General features: G+C 40.5%; 1 protein-coding gene across 1 annotated transcript in view; it reads right to left on the reverse strand.

Annotated features, from left to right (window-relative positions):
* Positions 1-20,151, reverse strand: part of LOC142204542 (uncharacterized) — a 252,351-nt gene that overhangs the window by 29,232 nt on the left and 202,968 nt on the right. Inside the window, exons 93-99 of the mRNA XM_075275859.1 lie at positions 18,301-18,378; positions 15,162-15,272; positions 13,343-13,396; positions 12,755-12,803; positions 8,789-8,797; positions 3,753-3,944; positions 1,899-1,967 (exon numbers count right to left, since the gene is read on the reverse strand). Coding sequence (XP_075131960.1) covers positions 1,899-1,967; positions 3,753-3,944; positions 8,789-8,797; positions 12,755-12,803; positions 13,343-13,396; positions 15,162-15,272; positions 18,301-18,378 — 562 coding nt within the window. The remainder of the gene's footprint in view (positions 1-1,898; positions 1,968-3,752; positions 3,945-8,788; positions 8,798-12,754; positions 12,804-13,342; positions 13,397-15,161; positions 15,273-18,300; positions 18,379-20,151) is intronic.

Here is a 20,151-nt window from a genome sequence, read left to right on the forward strand (position 1 = left end):
GGCAAACCAATTTGTTTCAAACTGGGTTTGACCTGAATATTCCAAATTGTTTATTTTGGTTAGAATGAACTAAAATGGCTGCTGTGACATGAACTGCAATACAGATTCAATACAGGATCGTTGTCTTGCTGAAATATCCAGCCTTGTTGCATTTTCATAATCCTGGTAGTTGGCAGCCAATTTTCATCAAAAATGTCTCGGTACATTTGTCCATTCATCCTTCCTTCAGTTAAATGAAATTTGCCAGTGCCATATGCTGAAAAACAGCCCCACACCATAATGTTCCCACTTCCAAACTTCAATGTCGGTATGGTGATTTTGGGATGATATGCAGTGCCTTTTCGTTTCATCTGACCAGAATATATTCTCCCAGTATTTCCCAGACTTGTCTAAATGTTGTTGAGCGAACTTTACACAGGCTTGCACATGCATTTCGTTCAGCAATGGAGTCTTGTGTGGTGAGCGTGTATGCAAGCCATGGTGGTTGAGGGCATTACTTATTGTTTTCTTGCAGACAACAGGTACATTTGTTTCAAAATCTTTCTGCAGTTCTCCACAGGTAATCTTTGGCCCTTGGACAACTCTTCTGATAATTCTTTTCACTCCTCTGTCTGAAATATTGTGGAGAGCACCTGGTTGTGGCTGGTTTATGGTGAAATGATGATCTTCGTTCCATTTCCGGGTTATGCTTTTTTTTAAGATTAGTGCAGGCTGCATACATCACAGACATACATGAGTCAATGCACACGTGTACACTCTGTGTTTCTTCGTCAAACATGTGGCAGAGGTTATTCTCTCGCATCCGAACCATTTCTGTTCGATCGAAGCGAATTGCCATTTGTTCAGTTTAGTTAAAACTGAACAATTTGGAATATTTGGGTAAAATCCAGTTTGTTACAAACCAATTTGCCCATCTCTAGTCCTGATAAGTAAAACCATAAAATTAAAAGAGGGTGTAATTTGTCTATCCCAGGATTGTATGTAACTATTTGACACTTGAACATAATATGAATTCTGCATATTTTTCTATTCGTATGTTTATAAAAATTGAGAGTCTAAAGTAGTTGATACCTTTTTAATGGCTAACCAAAATGATGACACATTGCAAGCTTTCGAGGCTGCTTAGGCCCCTTCGTCAGGCATGGTTTAAACACAATTTCTGAAGGATGCATATTTAAAAAAGGGGACACACAGGAATAGATAGATGGTAATTAGTACACACAAGTAAACAAATCATCAGTTCGAAAGGCCCTTATCAGTTCAAAGAGTGGCCGTTATCCTTCAGAAATTGTGTTTAACACATGCCTGACGAAGAGGCCTAAGCAGCCTCGAAAGCTTCAATGGATCACCATTTTAGTTAGCCATTAAAAAAAGGTATCAACTACTGAGGACTCTCAAGTTTTATATTTCATATCCACTGGCTAACACAGTACAAAGTTATATTTTTCCTTATACATATGTGTATAAAATCCTAAAAGTTATAAAATTAATTATCAGATTCTGCCTTTGGCTATGATAATTTAATACTGAATAGATGAGTACAATTATGCTCCCACCTTCTTCCAATGTTGTTGTTGTTTACTTCCTATACTATGATAGGTCATATTGTAATCCCACTCATTATAAGTCATTTGCCATATCACTGGTAAATTTCTACTGCATTGTTACCTAGCAGCTAAATCAGGTTGCTATTACCTAGCACTTGCTACAAGTATGGGAAGTCTTCTAAACCCAGCATATTCTCCTTCTGCCTACTACCAACAACGCAGTTATGTCCCGTTAGCCTTAAAAACACCTAAATTAAAACTAAAGGGAATGAATACATCTTGCAGTAGTGTTCAGTGAAGTACTGCATTGTACAGTATTACTGTATTAAAGGCTTGTCCATTAAAGATCACCTTCAGACATTATTCCAGAATGGCGTTTCTTTCTGTGCTCCGTATCACTTCTCTCTGCAGATAAATAAACTGTTATAAGAATGTTAGAGAATGAAATGAAACTTTATATTGATCATCACTAATCACTAATAACTTTCTGAAGAGTGATTTATAAATTATACATTCTAACCAATGGCAGTTTGCTGTTAAACAGATAAAGCATTATTAAAAGGGGTGTAGCTATAAAGAGGTAGCAGTCGCTACCAGTCCTTGGAGCTGAAGGGGCCCATAGAGCAAAATTAGACACCACACACCATACACCAAAATATAAATTAGGTGCAAACCAGAAAAGCCGTAAAATATGAAAAAATCACCAGAATTGTGGAGCAAAAGTAACAATAATTGTGGCTCTATTGAGTACAAATTTTATAAAAATGGTCAAGGATTGTGAAATATGCAAAGTTTACTAGCACTTTAGATGAAATGATGGAGGTGTTTGCTGATGAGCTTAAGGCTAAGGCTCCACATAGCAAGTCACAAAAAGTGTTGCGTAAAAAAATACTGTCGAAAATGCTGCATTTACATAGATATAAGTGACATGCTGTGATTTACAAAAATTTACAAAAAGCATTTTGGCTGTTGTGGATAGGCAGCGGAAAAAAATGCTGCTTTTTAAAGTACCAACAAAGTGAATGAGATTTTGGTTAATTTCATCCACACAATAGAAGACAAAAGGTTGATTTTTCAAAAAAGCATGTGTTTTGTTTTTTTTTGTTTTTTTTTTTAAAAAGCAGCATTTTAATTTTAGCTGTGCAATTGTGAGCATTTTCCCTATAGATTTAATAAGGAAGAAAAAAACAGAGAAAACACAGTGGAAAATGCTGCAGAAGAAAATTCAATGCATTTTCACAGCGTTTTTTTCTATCTGTGTTTCACCAAGCGCAAGGATACAAGTTGTGGAAATGCAGCATTTTTGGCTGGTGTAAAAATGCAGCGGACCCCCCCCCCCAAAAAAAAGGGTGTTCTTGACAGTGTAGCTGGCCTGTGAGGAACGCCCCTCCTGAAAGTACTCGTCCATAGCGCTGGAAGGTGTTCTTTACAGCTTCGAGTCATAGCTGGGCGGTAAGAAACGCCCCCTCTGACAAGTACTGTCGGGGAAGGGGGGGGTCGTTCCTCATAGCCATGCTACACTGTCAGGAACACCCTTCTGATGGTACACAGAGATCAGTGCTGAAACTTACGCCACCAATATTTCTTGCCCCGGAGCACATAACAGAAAAACTGACAGTGTGCTGAATTCAGTGCACTGTCGGCTTTCTAGTGCTATATAAAACCGCATATGCATGAGGACGTTAAAGGTCCTCTTTAAATGTCCCAGTTTTACCTTTGCAGATGTTGGTTTAGCATATATACATTAAAAGGCGCAGTAGTACACTGGTATATGAAAAAATTTGATCCGCACTCCTGTTGTTCCTTTTAAAATTTCATCTTTAATATATAGCTTTAAAATCCATCCTCTTTACAGGCAGTATACAAACGTGCAAGTGGAAAACACACAGCAAAGTGATTTAAAATGTCATGGCTATGACAAGCCATGACATTTTAAATCACTTTGTTGTGTGTTTTCCACTTGCACGTTTGTATACTGCCTGTAAAGAGGATGGATTTTAAAGCTATATATTAAAGATGAAATTTTAAAAGGAACAACAGGTGTGCGGATCGAATTTTTTCATATACCATTGAATTGATCAACCTCCACGAGTCCGGAGCCATTTTGGCCGTGCACCCTGGAAGTATAGGAGACAGAACAACGAAAGCGGTGAGCTTTAAGTCTTGCTTATATATATTGCTTGTATTTTTGCAGTAGTACACTACCTTCATTGATCTGCTGTGATATGGTGCTTGGAGATAGTGTTGTATTTAGTGCTTCATTCCATTGTGTAGCTTGTACTTCATTTCCCACCAAATTAATGTCAGGGGACTCAGTCACCTCTTCACCTAAGTTATCTTGGTCTTCATATCCTTCATCTGGGTGTGAGGACTTGATGATCAGCTGGAATTCCTTGCCTATAGACATATTAAGCACTCATTAATAGGTATTCATTATATACATTTATAGACAAAGAAACTAAGAAAATACGTGAAAATGAAAAATATATATATATGCATGCAAATTTACAAACACACACATACATATAAAATGGCAACATAAAGTTAGTTCAATCCTTTCTTTTAATAATGGGACATCCATTATCAGAAACTTTGCAGGTATACATTGAAGCCATATGCATGTGGGCTGTTCCTTTAGCTCCATGTTGCAAAGTCATGAGCACTTTGTGTGCCACTGTAAAGTCCTCCGTACTGCATGAAATTATGGAGGATTCTCCCCTAGAAGCAATCCTGACTTTTATTAAATCTTACAAAATAAAATGGATGCCTTTGTATGAATTCAGATTAGGTTACAGTAAATAATAGAGCCCCTTTATGATTCCATATTTGGAGGGTAGGGAGCTGCTATACGGTAGTGTACAGGTAACATGATGTACCCATTTCTGTTCAGTTGATAAATAACTATCTTCTGCTTTTTTCTAGTGATTCTTAGTTGGTTCTAAATCCTATTGATAATATGATGGCTAGTGAAACACAGAAGTCTTAGTGGCAGAGGTAAGATATTCTCTCTCGATACTCAAGTAAATGAGCCTCATTTCCACACTGATTAAGGCAGAGGAATGGGTATAATTTTCCTTGGGAACTGTGGAGGACCAGCGTTATTTCCAGAGGTCACCATTATCATTTATAATCTCATTGTGGCAGCCAGTACAGACACGTACATGTCCATAAATAATGTAGGCTGGCGAAACAACCATAAGTAGTAAGAGCCTGCTGTTCCACTCACTCTAGTTATCATTTCTCTATTCATACGTGATATTTAATTACACATATATTGTATGCTAGTGACACTAGCTTTAATTCCACAGTTATTGGCATCATATCTTTTAGTTTCTGATGCATAATAAAGTGAAGAACTTTTTATTCACATATACGGGTAGTCTGTAGATATTTCTGTAGATTTAGTATTGCTAGCCAGAAGAAGGGGACAGGCGGAAGGAGGAATGTCTGCAAGATCAGTCCACACAGGGCGTATTATGTATACAGCTCAATGGACACACATTGAACTGTATACACAAATTACTATTCTGGAAGTCCTGTATAAATTAATGGAGAGGTGGCCATGCATATACAACACTGCTCCGTTTAGTTGGGACACTTGTAAGCTCTTGTTCGCATGATAGTGGGGGTCTCAGCTTTCCAAATTCCCAGTTCTCAATGACTATTGCCTATGCTGTGGATAGAGATAAGAAGCTACAGTGGGAACACCTACTGTATTTCCATACTTATGGGAGTAATGTTTTCTAATGGATTTGAATTTACTTCTCATAATGTGAACATTGGCATTATACCTAGGCAGTCCAGTGAGGGGATAACTAAGACACAAGACATGCAGACTTTATGGGGTAATACAACAGGTATGGAATTATTACAATTCACCACTTTGAGCTTGACCATTTATCCTGTGTTGTGTTGGTGGTGGTGTGTTTTGGGTGGAAATGTAAAAATAAGACATAATATAGTAAAAGGGTGATGTTGCAGCTTATTATTTCTGTCTTCAGTTGGAGTTACAACAGTGGCAGCTTGGGAGTAATAGTGCAGGGGAGATTGGATTTTCATTGCCTACAATTATGAATAGCATAGCACAGCAAAGCACATTTGCAATGTTAGTGCTGCATGCAGGGTTTTTCTGTCCGCTTGAGAAGTCGGACATCTTCTCTTGCGGACAGGGAAGGACGGGCACGGAGTGCAAAAGAACGCACCCGATGCCCATTCAAGTGAATGACAGGTGTCACGGACACATCTAGTGTCCGCTCCTAGTGTCCGTGACAGATTTTGAGCGGACACTAGGAGCGGACACTACATGTCGGACACCGACGGTAGTGTGAACGCTCCCTTACCATTCTCCTTGTCAGAGGTATATGTCCCTACAGTCTGATTATCTCAGTACTGATTAAATAGTATCAATCTGTGTAGGGACAGTAGTATTCAATCGAATACCTCGCCAGCATAGGAATGCGTGTAATCAGCTGAACACCAAGATGTTAAACGCATCGAATATTCGAAGCGTTTAATCCCTTGGTGTTCGGCCGATTACACACATTCCTATGCCGGCGAAGTATTCGATGGAATACTATTCGCTCAACTCTAGTCTGGTGTAATAATATACCACTTATTAGGTGGTTCAGTCATTTTGATGCATTTTTGGTGCATTTTTGGGCAATATCATTCCTTCATAAACAACACCCCTTTTCAGATAAGCTACTCCCTTTTTTTTAATACAATTTGTAAAAGTTTCTATAACACTTTATAAATATTAGACTGTTTTTGAAGACCATCGAAAAAAAGAACAAATTGTATTCTTCTCTTTTTTCATGGATCTCTTTGTAGACTCAAGTCAATGAGGGATCTGCAATAAAGGGTGCCCAAGACAAGCAGTCATGAAAAAACAGACAGGTTTGTCCAATTTTCACAACATTCATCTGAATGTAGTCAAAGCGTCATTGTTCCTTGGATGACAACGTTAGCAGTGATTTGGCACCCTAAACAAAGAGTGAGGGAAAGTTTGTTGTCAATGTATTCATACATTTCTAGTAGGAATATCACAGGTACAACACAACATAAGAAAATATGCTCCACAATTGTTATTTCATGAGGAATACAGTTAATTATTTACTAACAGACAGATGTGTCAGGAGAGATGACATCTCCTCTTTTACTGATATTTTACACAGAAATTACCAGCAAACAAAATTTGTTGCAAATATAATATTTCATTCATTTTAAATATCACAAAAAGCCTGGACAACATTTACAGTCCTATGAAAACGTTTGGGCACCCCTATTAATCTTAATCATTTTTAGTTCTAAATATTTTGGTGTTTGCAACAGCCATTTCAGTTTGATATATCTAATAACTGATGGACACAGTAATATTTCAGGATTGAAATGAGGTTTATTGTACTAACAGAAAATGTGCAATATGTATTAAACCAAAATTTGACCGGTGTAAAAGTATGGGCACCTCAACGGAAAAGTGACATTAAAATTTAGTAGATCCTCCTTTTGCAAAGATAACAGCCTCTAGTTGCTTCCTGTAGCTTTTAATCAGTTCCTGGATCCTGGATGAAGGTATTCTGGACCATTCCTCTTTACAAAACAATTCAAGTTCAGTTAAGTTTGATGGTCGCCGAGCATGGACAGCCCGCTCTCAAATGATCTGAAAACAAAGATTGTTCAACATAGTTGTTCAGGGGAAGGATACAAAAAGTTGTCTCAGAGATTTAACCTGTTAATTTCCACTGTGAGGAACATAGTGAGGAAATGGAAGACCACAGGGACAGTTCTTGTTAAGCCCAGAAGTGGCAGGCCAAGAAAAATATCAGAAAGGCAGAGAAGAAGAATGGTGAGAACAGTCAAGGACAATCCACAGACCACCTCCAAAGAGCTGCAGCATCATCTTGCTGCAGATGGTGTCACTGTGCATCGGTCAACAATACAGCGCACTTTGCACAAGGAGAAGCTGTATGGGAGAGTGATGAGAAAGAAGCCGTTTCTGCAAGCATGCCACAAACAGAGTCGCCTGAGGTATGTAAAAGCACATTTGGACAAGCCAGCTTCATTTTGGAAGAAGGTCCTGTGGACTGATGAAACAAAGATTGAGTTGTTTGGTCATACAAAAAGGCATTATGCATGGCGTCCAAAAAATAACAGCATTCCAAGAAAAACACTTGCTAGCCACTGCAAAATTTGGTGGAGGTTCCATCATGCTTTGGGACTGTGTGGCCAATGCCGGCACCGGGAATCTTGTTAAAGTTGAGGGTCGCATGGATTCCACTCAGTATCAGCAGATTCTTGAGAATAATGTCCAAGAATCAGTGACAAAGTTGAAGTTACTCCGGGGATGGATATTTCAGCATGACAATGATCCAAAACATCGCTCCAATCGACTCAGGCATTCATGCAGAGGAACAATTACAATGTTCTGGAATGGCCATCCCAGTCCCCAGACCTGAATATCATTGAACATCTGTGGGACGATTTGAAGCGGGTTGTCCATGCTTGGTGACCATCAAACTTAACTGAACTTGAATTGTTTTGAAAGAGGAATGGTCCAAAATCCCTTCATCCAGGATCCAGGAACTGATTAAAAGCTACAGGAAGCGACTAGAGGCTGTTATCTTTGCAAAAGGAGGATCTACTAAATATTAATGCCACTTTTCTGTTGAGGTGCCCATACTTTTGCACCGGTCAAATTTTGGTTTAATACATATTGCACATTTTCTGTTAGTACAATAAACCTCATTTCAATCCTGAAATATTACTGTGTCCATCAGTTATTAGATATATCAAACTGAAATGGCTGCTGCAAACACCAAAATATTTAGAACTAAAAATGATTAAGATTAATAGGGGTGCCCAAACTTTTTCATAGGACTGTAGTTACTATGACAGTCAACAGTCTAATGCTGATTCTTAAATTTTGTATAGTTGAGACTGGCCGTAAGTGACTGAGCAGACAATGCTTAAATAAAATAAAAATTTTGTAGGCATAAGTATATTAGGATTACACAGACCGGATGTCGACATGTGTGCTTGAGAAATCTGAGTGTTCTCTGAGTAATAGCTTCTCCAAATGGATAAATGAATGGCTGCTGTGGTGTCTTCAGCTTTGCCATGTATATCATTTTGTACAGTAAAAGGGGTACGTAGTACCTATTTCTCTTCGGAACATAAAGGACAGTCTTTCTTCATGCACAACATTCCTGTATTTTACCTGTGGGGTGTACAGTGTTACTCACCTGTGCATGCTGTAAAAAAGAGGAAATGAAATTTGGTGAGAGAGTGAAACAGTTAAACACTTTTGTAAATGCGATTACATTTAAATAGCTGCTAAATAAAAGTTAAAAATACTGCATGTAAACAACTATTACTGTATTGCTAGACAAAGCAAATATAATGTTAGCATGCTACTGTAAGTAACAAAGAAAGGATTTATTTCACCATAACAACTCCCTTACATTTGTCCTTTTAGGACATACTGTATGAATATCATAGATTAGTCCCTATCTCACCTATCCATATATTACAAGTAGAGATGAGCGAACAGTGAAATATTCGAGATTCGTTTCAAATAGCCCCTCAATATTCGACTTTTCGAACAAATATCAAATCCCATTATAGTCTATGGGGAAAAATGCTTTGTTTCAGGGGAAGCCACACTTTGACTCAGGAGAGTCACCAAGTCCACTATGACACGCCAGGAAATGATGCCAACACCCTGGAATGCAACTGGGACAGCAGGGGAAGGATGCCTGGGGACACTTAACATGCCCAAGTACTTGTATTACGCCACTATCTTGTCGGGATCCCTGTCAGCTTGCGATATGCGGGAGCTGACTTTTTCCCATAGGAATGCATTGACCAGCGTTGATTGGCCTAATACTGTACTCTGTATCAAGGCTGGTTCTGCCGGAGGAGGCGGAGTCTAAGATCGGTCCACAGACTCCACAGCAGTCTCCATTTTGGTCCGATCTCAGATGTAGCAGTGTTGAGCGCTGAGCTCTGCTACACCGGAGATGTAGCATAACTGGCCGTGCTACAGAGATGTAGCAGAGCTGAATGTGCGCTGAGCTCTGCTACACTAGAGATGTAGCAGAGCTGAGTGCCGGAGGAGGAGGAGTCTAAGATCGGTCCACAGTCCGATCTCAGATGTAGCAGTGTTGAGCACACAGCTCTGCTACACCAGAGATGTAGCAGAGCTGAGTGTGCTCTGAGCCCTGCTACATCCAGAGATGTAGCAGAGCTAGACGTGTGCTGAGCTCTGCTACACCCAAGATGTAGTAAAACTGAGTGTCAGCTGAGCTCTGCTACAACCGAGATGTAGCAGGCTGAGTGTGCGCTGAGCTCTGCTACACCCAAGATGTAGCAGAACTGAGTCTGCGCTGAGCACTGCTACATCAGAGATGTAGCAGAGCTGAGTGTGTGCTGAGCTCTGCTACACCAGAGATGTAGCAGAGCTGGCCGTGTGCTGAGCTCTGCTACACCAGAGATGCATCGCTGTTCGCTCATCTCTAATTACAAGGTCTCCTGCAATGGTGAGTTCACCTTCTGTGGTAGCATCACTCCTAGGCTGGGGCCCCACGTGGCATAAACGCTGAAGTTTACCCATGGTAGAAATGCCACGGAATAGACTGCGGCATTTACAGTTACTGTGTAGTGAATGGAAGTCTAGCTAGTTACAACTTGTTCCCCAAAAATATGCCATACATATATAGCTCTGCACACTGAAATGTAAAAAGACAACAGAATGCAGGTAACCTGTTACGCTCACCAGTACAAATAAAACCCATAAGAAAATGACACAACTTCTGTTTTCTCCCAATTTCACCCCACTCTATTTTTTTCAGCTTTCCAGTACATTATATGGGATAAATGGAGCCATTGTGAAATACACTTTGTCTCGCAAAAATCAAGCCCTCATATAGATATCTCAGTGACATAATAATTGGGCTTCAGAAAGTAAAGAGTACAATTCTAAAACATGAAAATGAAAATTGGCTGGGTCTGGAAAGAGTTAAACAATGGAATCTTTATACTGTGTATCACAAATCCTTACACGTCATACATTTACATTTTCAGTGTCATACAGTAGCTATGGATATGTGATTATTAACAATGATTGGAGTATTCTAACACAGGGTCACTGGTCAAGGCAAGAATAGATTCATTTATTTCCCTATTAAATGTCATTTATTAATCTGCTTTATATGGAAGAGAGGCAAATAAGGGCACTATGATCAAAATTTACTATCAATCTTCTGTTCAACGTTAAATGGATATCTATGTGTCATATTAGTGAGTAGAAGTTTAGATGATAATTGGAAATTAATTTCTCATTCCAGTTTGCTTTTTAAGAAAGCTGCAGAAAAAGAAGTAATTTTAACTAACTGAAACTGGCGAAATTTTAAGGTATTATTATAATGCTTATAATGGAAGTAGCACCTGACGTATCCATGGAGATGGCTACATTTCATGCATTGTCTCATAAAATAATCCTAAACAGTTTTGTGACTGTAGTTAGAGCCATTTCAGCCATGAGCAAAGAGAAAAAAAATGTATTTAGTCCAGGTAATTGAGCTTTGTACACGGTAAATGTGCACATATGCATAAGAAAAGAAAACAGATCATCCATATATACCGCTTTTAGCACACACAGAAACAGAGAACAGCTACATTATGGATGGAACCACACATACAAGGCATGAGAAAGTCACTATTTTTCTCAGCTGTAACAGTTTTTTTACACAAAAATTGTGACTTTTTCCATTTACGTCCTGCTTGTCGCCTTTCCAAAAAGGGCAAGGTGGGAATCTAGGTTGTCCAGGGTAGGGACCTACAGGGAAGAAATCTATACCTGCCCCTGACTGGCTTAAATTTCATTTCTAGCACATGGCACCTCCCATGATGCACCTGAAACATTAAGTGGCCAGAGCTTCTTCTTTTTGTTGTAGTTTTTCTTTTTGGCTCTTGTTTAATGGACTGTATCAAACCTTGCCACAAAAAGACTAAAGGCTGATAATTAATGTTTGTTTATGGCAGAATTCTGATGCATATTATCCTATTTTGCACTATTTTTTTGGTTTGTGTCCAAATTTATATTTTGGTGAGTGCAATTTTTCTATGTAGCTCTGAAAATAATACAGATGTAAGGGAACTACTAGTTACACAATTCCCTAGTGCTGCTGCTGAAACCAGGAAGAAGGGAAGACAGAGGAAATAGTCCTAAACCTGACCCAGCCCCTGTCCCTACCTAAATGCCACACTGTCCTAATGACAGTAACAACTTGGTCCCTTCTCTGAAATAAGTGTCACACAGAACAAGCCAAGACAAAACAACACAGAAGCGAAGTCAACAAGACAAGGGTTAAAGCCAGAGAGACAAAGCAGTACAAAAGAAGTCACAAGGGAAGCCAAAGGTCACAGTAGCAGAAAGAGGAGCTCAGCAGGGGCAAAGTCTAAGGACAGAGTCACATTAGCCAGGAAACCTGTGTGGGCTGATGACCTATATATAGGAAGTCCAGGACCATCCCCAGACTTGATTGGTAGACAGGCTGTCAATCACACAGGCAAGGCTAATATTAACCATTAGAAGAACAGAGGGAAACAAGTGCAGGAGATGCGTGTTGTGAAAATTGATTTACAGAGCAGTGGTAATAAAGCAATGTTCACAAAGAGCGACAAAAAACTCTAAGAAAATAATCAAACTGAACACACCTCCTGCGCCACAGCATGCGAGTGGCTGGTGGCACAGAACCCTGAACAGGCAGAAACGTTACAGCATAACTGCAATCTTAGTGTCATATGAAAGTTGAGAATCTCCTCATTCATACAACATGAGAATCACGCTTCTAGATTCTATAATGCCTGAGATATAATTGTTCAAGTGATCATCCCCCACCCTCATCTTTTGCCTGTACACAGTGAGAAGTAGAGGACAGCTCTCTGTACAGAAGCAGTGGAACGAATGACAAGGTATAGGATTTCACAGAAAGGAGTCAACAGTTGCTAATAAAGTATATTACAGTATGTATTAATGACATAGATGTTGCCAGAAAATCAATGTGTGGTGAAGTCTATTAACAATGCTGTTAATTGTAACAAAATTTACTAAGTATGGTGTTAGGCAGTCTGTTCTGAAATTATAATAGTTTCAAAATAGAAAACAAGAATCTTGTGAGTATGAAATAGAAGTGGGTTTCACTTACCACACTTTCCAATGACTTCCTTTCTTACTAAGTCTTTCACATCCTCCTCCTACAAAAATAGTAGAAGGAAATGGCAACTGACTAAGACTCACAATAAATATCATTACCTCTTAATGAGCCTTAAATAACTCTAGGGAATCCAGTTAAATATTTTACATCCAAGGAAAATAACCTTCTCCGCTCTCTCTGACATAGAGTAAATGCATGGTAGACATAGCCAATGAATGCTGAAGTGAACAATCTACTAGTAATATACTATCTACTAATGATATGTTTAGAATTTACATAAGAGGTGAGTACACTACAGGAGGCATCCGAGGAGGATATGCTATAAACTAGTGCTATAAAGCGCTCAATTGGACACTCATTTTTTCATTGAATTGACTGTCACATATATTAAGCCATTTCTTATTCCACGACACTAAAAAAATCAATCAAATCAATCAGTGATATTTATTAAACTTAAATCAGCTCCAACCTCAGATATTGCTTCCAAATGATGCCATTCTAGGGAAGATGATAGCAGCAATATCTATCCCAGCACAATAATATATATGTACTGACTTGCAGAGGAATTATATTACTTACAGAGAGCCCAGGGTCTCCTTTGTCACCCTTAAAACCCTCAGGTCCATCTTCCCCCTGTAAGTAAAGTTTAGTGTATATTGACAGTATTAAAATATACAAAGTACAAACAAAATGAGACATTAAACAAAAATAAATCATACATTGGGAGTCAGGGTCCTGCTCGCAAGAGCTTACAATCTATGAGGTAGAAGGAGTGACACAAGAGGTAGCAGGGGCAGTATAGGAGGTAGCATTGCTTATACAGTGATCCAGATGTTTTATGATTATTTTGATTACTCGAAAAAATAAAACTGAGCAGTCAACAGCCACTGTCATTTCATGTGCAGATGGTGCCTGGACATACGGGGCTAAAGTCCAACAAGGCATCATGTACTGTGGAGTAATAGGGGACCGTGAACAGTTTTAGGAAGCCTTACTGTGAAAGAGTTTAGATTAGGAATTGTGATAGGGTTGCCTGAAGAGATGTTTCTTTAGGATTAGCTTGAAGCTGTAGAAGTTGTGGGTTAATCTGATTTAATCTGGTTTATCTCTGTCCGGGATAGAGCATTTCAGAGAAGTGGCACAACTTGTGAGAAGTCTTGGATATAGAAGTGAGACGTTTTGATAATAAAGGATATTAGTCTTAGGTCATTGGCTGTGCGGAGAGCAGGGGTTGGGTGACAGACAGAGATGAGGGAGGAAATGTAGATGCAGCTTTGTGGGTGTGGGTGATCATAAGGCTGTTGTTAACATATTGTTAATACATATAGATAGTAGTGTCCTCATTATCTTCCCTCAACAGGTAACAGTGTCCCCATGGGTAATAGTGTCCTATTGCTCCTCTCACAAAGATATTGGTGACCCAACATCTGTTATGCCAGCTACCCACTCACTTGTCACAATATGGCCCAACACTGTATACGGCCCCTTTTTTTTGCTTCCGCACAATATATGACCACCTTTTTATCACCTACAAAGCATAAGACCCCTTTTTTTTGCCTCACACCTACACAGGAACATCATAACATTGCCAGTCAGCATTCCTCCAACTACATTCACAGCGCCCCCACATTGATGCAAATCACAGTATCTCATCCTCTTATAACAAGGTCAGCCACAGAGCTCCCAAACAATACAAGCCAGGAAGCCAGCATATCTCACCAGCTATAGAACCAGCATACAGTAACAGTCACTATTTAGTGCCAGGTTGCGAACCCATATATAGTAGCAGCAACAGTGGCCAAAACAGTGCAAGCCAAAGAGATCACATATTGTGACAGAAAAGGAGCCATCCACAGTCAGCAGTTAAAAGCAAAGAACCTGTATTCCTCCACTGGCAACTACACAGCTACAATGTATACATCAAACTTGTATTTTATAACAATTTAGAAGTAATTTAGCAACCTCTTACTAAATTGGATTACACTGCTGATCTAAAATTTAGCTGTGCACTGAAATAGAGATACATGACCTTATCTTGCAGTTCTTTATAAGCTATTAAGTTAGTTGCTAGGCTTTCTTTGCTTACCATGGATACACTGTTTACAAGGTGTAATAGTTCCTTATAGCTTTGGATTTTGTGTGTAATCTTGACACTTTATTTATAGTAATTCTGGAGATTTTAGCAAGTGCATCCTACATTCTTACTTTAGCTCACAAAATCTTGTCTTACTTTTTCACAAGTAGTAATGGCTTAAGCTGCCAGCTAAATTTATTTCTGCCAAACCAGAAATGGAAGAGAATGTGGTTAACCCCTCACTTACTAATTATTACTCACTGGTCATTATTGAACTACTGTATAATGTCCATAATGTAACTTTCTAAATATTAAAGGATTTACCAGGACTTTGAAATTGATCTCCTTGTTCCCACTCTCATATGGGCTTTTAACAGCATTGAAGGGGATACCACTTTCTCGTGAAAATCCCTCTCCACCCTGGTTATTGTTCTCCTGAAACCTGGCAAAGATACAACTTATTACTCTAGCTATAGACCTATCTCCCTTATTCATATTGATGTTAAACTGTTCTCCAAAATGCTGGTCAACTGGCTATTTCTCCTGATGCCGGGTCTAGTTCACACCGATAAGGTTAGTTTCATTAAGAGTCATGAGACATTGGATAACATCTGTAAAACTTCTGGTAATTTTGGAGGCTCACGTCCTCTTCCTTTTGTCTATCAACACTGAGAAGGCCTTTGAATGTGTACATTGGGGCTTCAGGTAGGGCTTGGCTTTAGCTCTCTCGGTAGAGTAATGTCTCACTGTGATGACTCCTCTGGCTGGATCCGAGCCAACACAATCCTTTCATAGACTTTCCTGGTTCGGAATGGCACTAGTCAGAGGTACCCTTTTCACCCCTTTTGTATGTAACAGAACACCTGGAGAGAGACTCTGAGGCACTGCCCCAGTGTGCATGGTATCCACAGCTGGGAAGTTGAGATGTCAATACTGCATTGTATGCCGACAATTTATTCCTTTACATTACCCAGCCACATGTCACATTCTTGCAAGATTTCCAAAACTTTGGCCACCTGAGTAACTTTAAAGTCAATCTGTCCAAGAGTGAGGACGTTTACATTTTCTTGCCTCCATTTGACGCCACTCGCTTAGCAGTCCAATTCCCTTTCAAAAGGCAATCTTCTTCCATAAAATACCTGGGCATCCAGATCCTCTCAGACCCAGCTAACCTTTTCTCTTTAAACTATCTTCCCCTGCTGGAGCGCTCTATCGAGGACTTGTGCAAATACAATACTTTGAGGTTGTCCTGGTTTAGATCCATTAATGCTCTGAAGATGGATTTTTACCTATTTTCTTTATGCATTTCAAGCTCTGCCCATTTGCCTCCCTCAGCACTTCTTCAATCGCTTACAATCAACTTTTGAGAAGTTTGTTTGGGACTCACCTCATACCAGACTTTGGTTCTAGATGTTACTATGAAGTAAATGCAACAGTGGAGCTTACTAGACCCCCAATTCTACTATAAATCTGCAGTTCTCTTGCACTTAATTGACTGGTGCTACAGGAGAAGGGACAAATGGTGGATGACTATTGAAGCAAACTTGCTTGTAGCCCATCTCCCCTCCTTGCCATAGATTCCAGCCTGCTTTTGCCCTAGACATATCCAACATATGTTCCTATTTACCCACTTTTCTATTTGAGGCTCAGTGTGCTGTGACAGCCTCACTGCAAGGGTCGCTACTCCCCTTAGCCCTGATTTCGAAATCCCATGTTTCCGTCAGGTCTCTTTCGATACCAAATTCCAATGTTGGTCCAGCTGTGACGACATGCATTTGGGCCGAGTCGCTGGGAATCTACTTTTTATGCCTCTCTAACAACTATGTGCGTCAAACCTCAATGTTCCACTTTCCACTGTGTTAGGACTGTGCGGAAAGTGCGGCCTTGGTATCAGGGTCGCAGCCTGTTCCGCTGTAACTGGTCAGTCCAGCATGCATTGGGTTAGTCTCCTTGCAGCCAATAGGCATAGTCGGTCTGATGACTGACACTGGCTTGAGCATCTGGCTTGAGCTAGCCTCAAACCTCACATGCCATATGTGCAGTACAAGACATTAGTTTGGCAGCAAGCTGCCTAGTTAGGAAGGTATTGAGAATCTCTGCCCCTTTTGCTTAAAATTGTGGGAATCTCCTTTAGTTATTATTGTGGGAATCTCCTATCTAGTCAGTCTGCTACTTGTGGTACTACTACTGCAGGTGGCTGTGGTGTGGGTGTGGCCCAGTAAGCTACTGGGAGCACACAGTCATAGTTTGGTTTGTGTTAGTCTTGCAAAACTTTATAATTCATTTAAGCGGCAGCATTGTACTGCAGTGGCAGCTGCGCTATGAGGTAACAGGGGGTTATCAGTTGGTTGGTTGGTGGCAGTGAAGTTAATTGTTGGGCCTTGTTCACACCAGTGTGCCCTGTGGTTCAGAGCCCAGTGGGCTCCGCAGGCTTTTGTTTATTTTAGTTTTTTTTAAGCAGGCCTGCCAATCATAACACACTGTACTGGCTGGAATACCACCAGCTCCTCGTCTTTCTCTGTAAATATACTCTGCCTCCACCGCTAACCTCTATTCCTACTGAACTGGAGGGCACCCTTTCGGTCTCAGAGATCCCCACAGGATTTGCTGAGAGGATGTTAGGTGATAGCAGACGCTCAACTGGGTCTCAGAGACCATGTAATCCTTCATCTTCTTGTGGGCCTGTGGGTGGGGCCAGGGCGGGGCCTGTGGGCAGGGCAGAGCGTGAGAGTAGAAGACAGCTCTCCGGTGTCTGCTTGTTCACAGCGCACGCTGAGAATCATCTCTGGACACTGGCAGGCTGGGGCCTTGCACTCGTTCTCAGTCAGGGCTGCGGTGGCCCTGCCTGCAAGTGTCCGGAGATGACTCTCAGCCTGTGCTGTGAACAAGCAGCACCCCGGCTCCCTTCATCCCTAAGAGCAGGGAGTGCGTCATCCCCCGGAGCTGCTGCCCGGCCTGCAAGTGTTCGGAGTGCTTGTTCACAGCGCAGGCTGAGAGTCATCTCCGGACACTTGCAGGCAGGGCCGCCGCAGCCCTGATTGCAAACGAATGCAAGGCCCTGGCCTGACAGTGTCCAGAGATGATTCTCAGCCTGCACTGTGAACAAGCAGACACCGGGGATCTCTAGCTGCATCCTGCGATCGACCCATACATCCTTCGTGATCGACCGGTAGATCGCGATCGACGTATTGGGCACCCCTGGTCTACACAGCATTCAATGTAAACTACTGGTCCATAGTTTTGCTGCATTGACTGTTTTTATAGGAGTGGTCTCATAGATTGAGGATTGAACTAGTAGTGCATTAATATATGCATTAATATTACATAAAAACAATTGATCTCAGCAAAACAGCTATAAATTAGGAATGATGTATTCTTCAGCAATTTACAATAAAAAAAACCTACAGGGTGAAACTTGTTAGAAAGAACAGCAAAACATCAAAATCACTTCCTCATCCCTTACCATTTCACCCTTTACTCCGGGTATTCCTGAATCAGCTCTCGGACATGGCAAAGATTTTCCTCTTTTTCCTTTCTCACCCTTTTTAAGATAAAAATACTTATTTTTAGCTATTTGAGACTTCCATAAGTAAAACAATTACTTCATTGTAGAACAAAATATTAGTTGCCTGTTACCAATACAGTAGATTAAAACTAAGCTGCAATGTAAGGAGGTATATATATATATATAATATATATATATAAAATATATATATATATATATATATATATATATATATATATTATATATATTGTATATATACAGTATGTAAGCCGGTGGCTGGTCAGGTAATGGAGGGGGTGTACATCTCACCCAGACTACTCAGGTGGGTGAGATGAGAAGGAATGTTTGTTCTCAGCAGACAACTTTCGTCTGCTGAGCATTTTGGTAAATGCTCGGTACTGGGCTGGATTTTTAGGAATGACAGGTAGGTTGGTAGTGGGACCTATCATTCCACCCCCTCCAGTCCACACTTTGGGGATGTTCCGGCAGCGACTCAGCTGTTGAGAGTCTGCTCATCAAGGAGGCTTAAGAAGCCAACTCCAGCAGAAGACTTTGGCAGAGCTTGCCTGGAGAGCCAACAGAGAGATCTTATTTTTGGAGCTGTGTCCTGAATGATTCTACTGGCTTTTGACTTCTGTTATTCTAGGTGAGGTAACCTATTCTATGTTTAGTTAGAGCCTAGCCGGGCAGGTATTTATTTTTGTATTGTTTCCTTTTCTTGCTGCACTACCTTTTTGAGTGAAAATAAACTCTACCTTTGTTTTGGACTAAAAGAAACTGGACTTGTGTGTCTATACCACCCCACCTAGCAACCGCTGTACCCTGACAATATATATATATTATATGTATATAATTTCTTTGCTGGTAATGATTTCTTTTAGCGTTGGTTGCTGTTTTTTTTTTTTTTATGAGTCTAGGGGCAAAGGCTTGAGAAGTGAGACCTTCGGTGGAATCAGATAGTATTAGCAGAAGAAATGGCCAGAAATGACTATCCGCAGGTAATTGTGGAGCATGCTGGGGGCAATGATTTTATTATAATCCACATTCTATTCCCAGGGATAAATCCAGCCTCTGTGCTACCTGAGGTAATTAAAATTGTAGACCATGTCCCCCAAATTTGCAGATAAAAAAAATACCATTATTTGGCCCACACAGTATAATGACCCCTTTTACTGGACCTAACAGTATATTTTCCCTTTTACTGACCCCCTCACAGTATAACACCCCCATTTACTGGCCCCTACAATGTATTACCACCTTTACTGGCCCCCACCCAGTGTAAAGCAACCTTTACTGGAGATAAAAAAATAACACTTATTCTCATTTTGCCTCACCTCTTCTGGGCATCTTTGAAATGTCTGGAGGTACCTGATGTAATCTTCAGGCCTTTGTCTGACGTCACATGCAGTGGGGGTCACTGCTGAGCATCATGTTACTTGGCATGCCCCATGTGACCACTGAGGCCTGATCACAGGTCTCAGCAGTGACCCTGGGGCACGTGACATCAAACAGGTCACAAAAGGGCTGAAGAGGACACTGGATGTCCAGGAGAGGTGAGTATAACTTTTTGTGGTTTTTACTCAAGTTCAGCAGTTACCTACTAACTCCTTCCAACAGGCAGGCTTTCCTCACCAATCCCACTCATATCACATCTGACCTCCACTTCTGCCTCCAGGGGACAAACTCTGAACATCACTGCAACATTCTCTGGAGGAAGAAGCAGAAGCTTGGCTGGAGCAGAGATTGGTGAGTAGAATATTGTCCTCTATATAGAGGCCAATGGAAAAAAGCTGCCTCTTAGTTTATCTC

The sequence above is a fragment of the Leptodactylus fuscus genome, chromosome 5 (genome assembly GCF_031893055.1).
Source record: "Leptodactylus fuscus isolate aLepFus1 chromosome 5, aLepFus1.hap2, whole genome shotgun sequence".
In the NCBI taxonomy this organism is placed as follows: Eukaryota; Metazoa; Chordata; class Amphibia; order Anura; family Leptodactylidae; genus Leptodactylus; species Leptodactylus fuscus.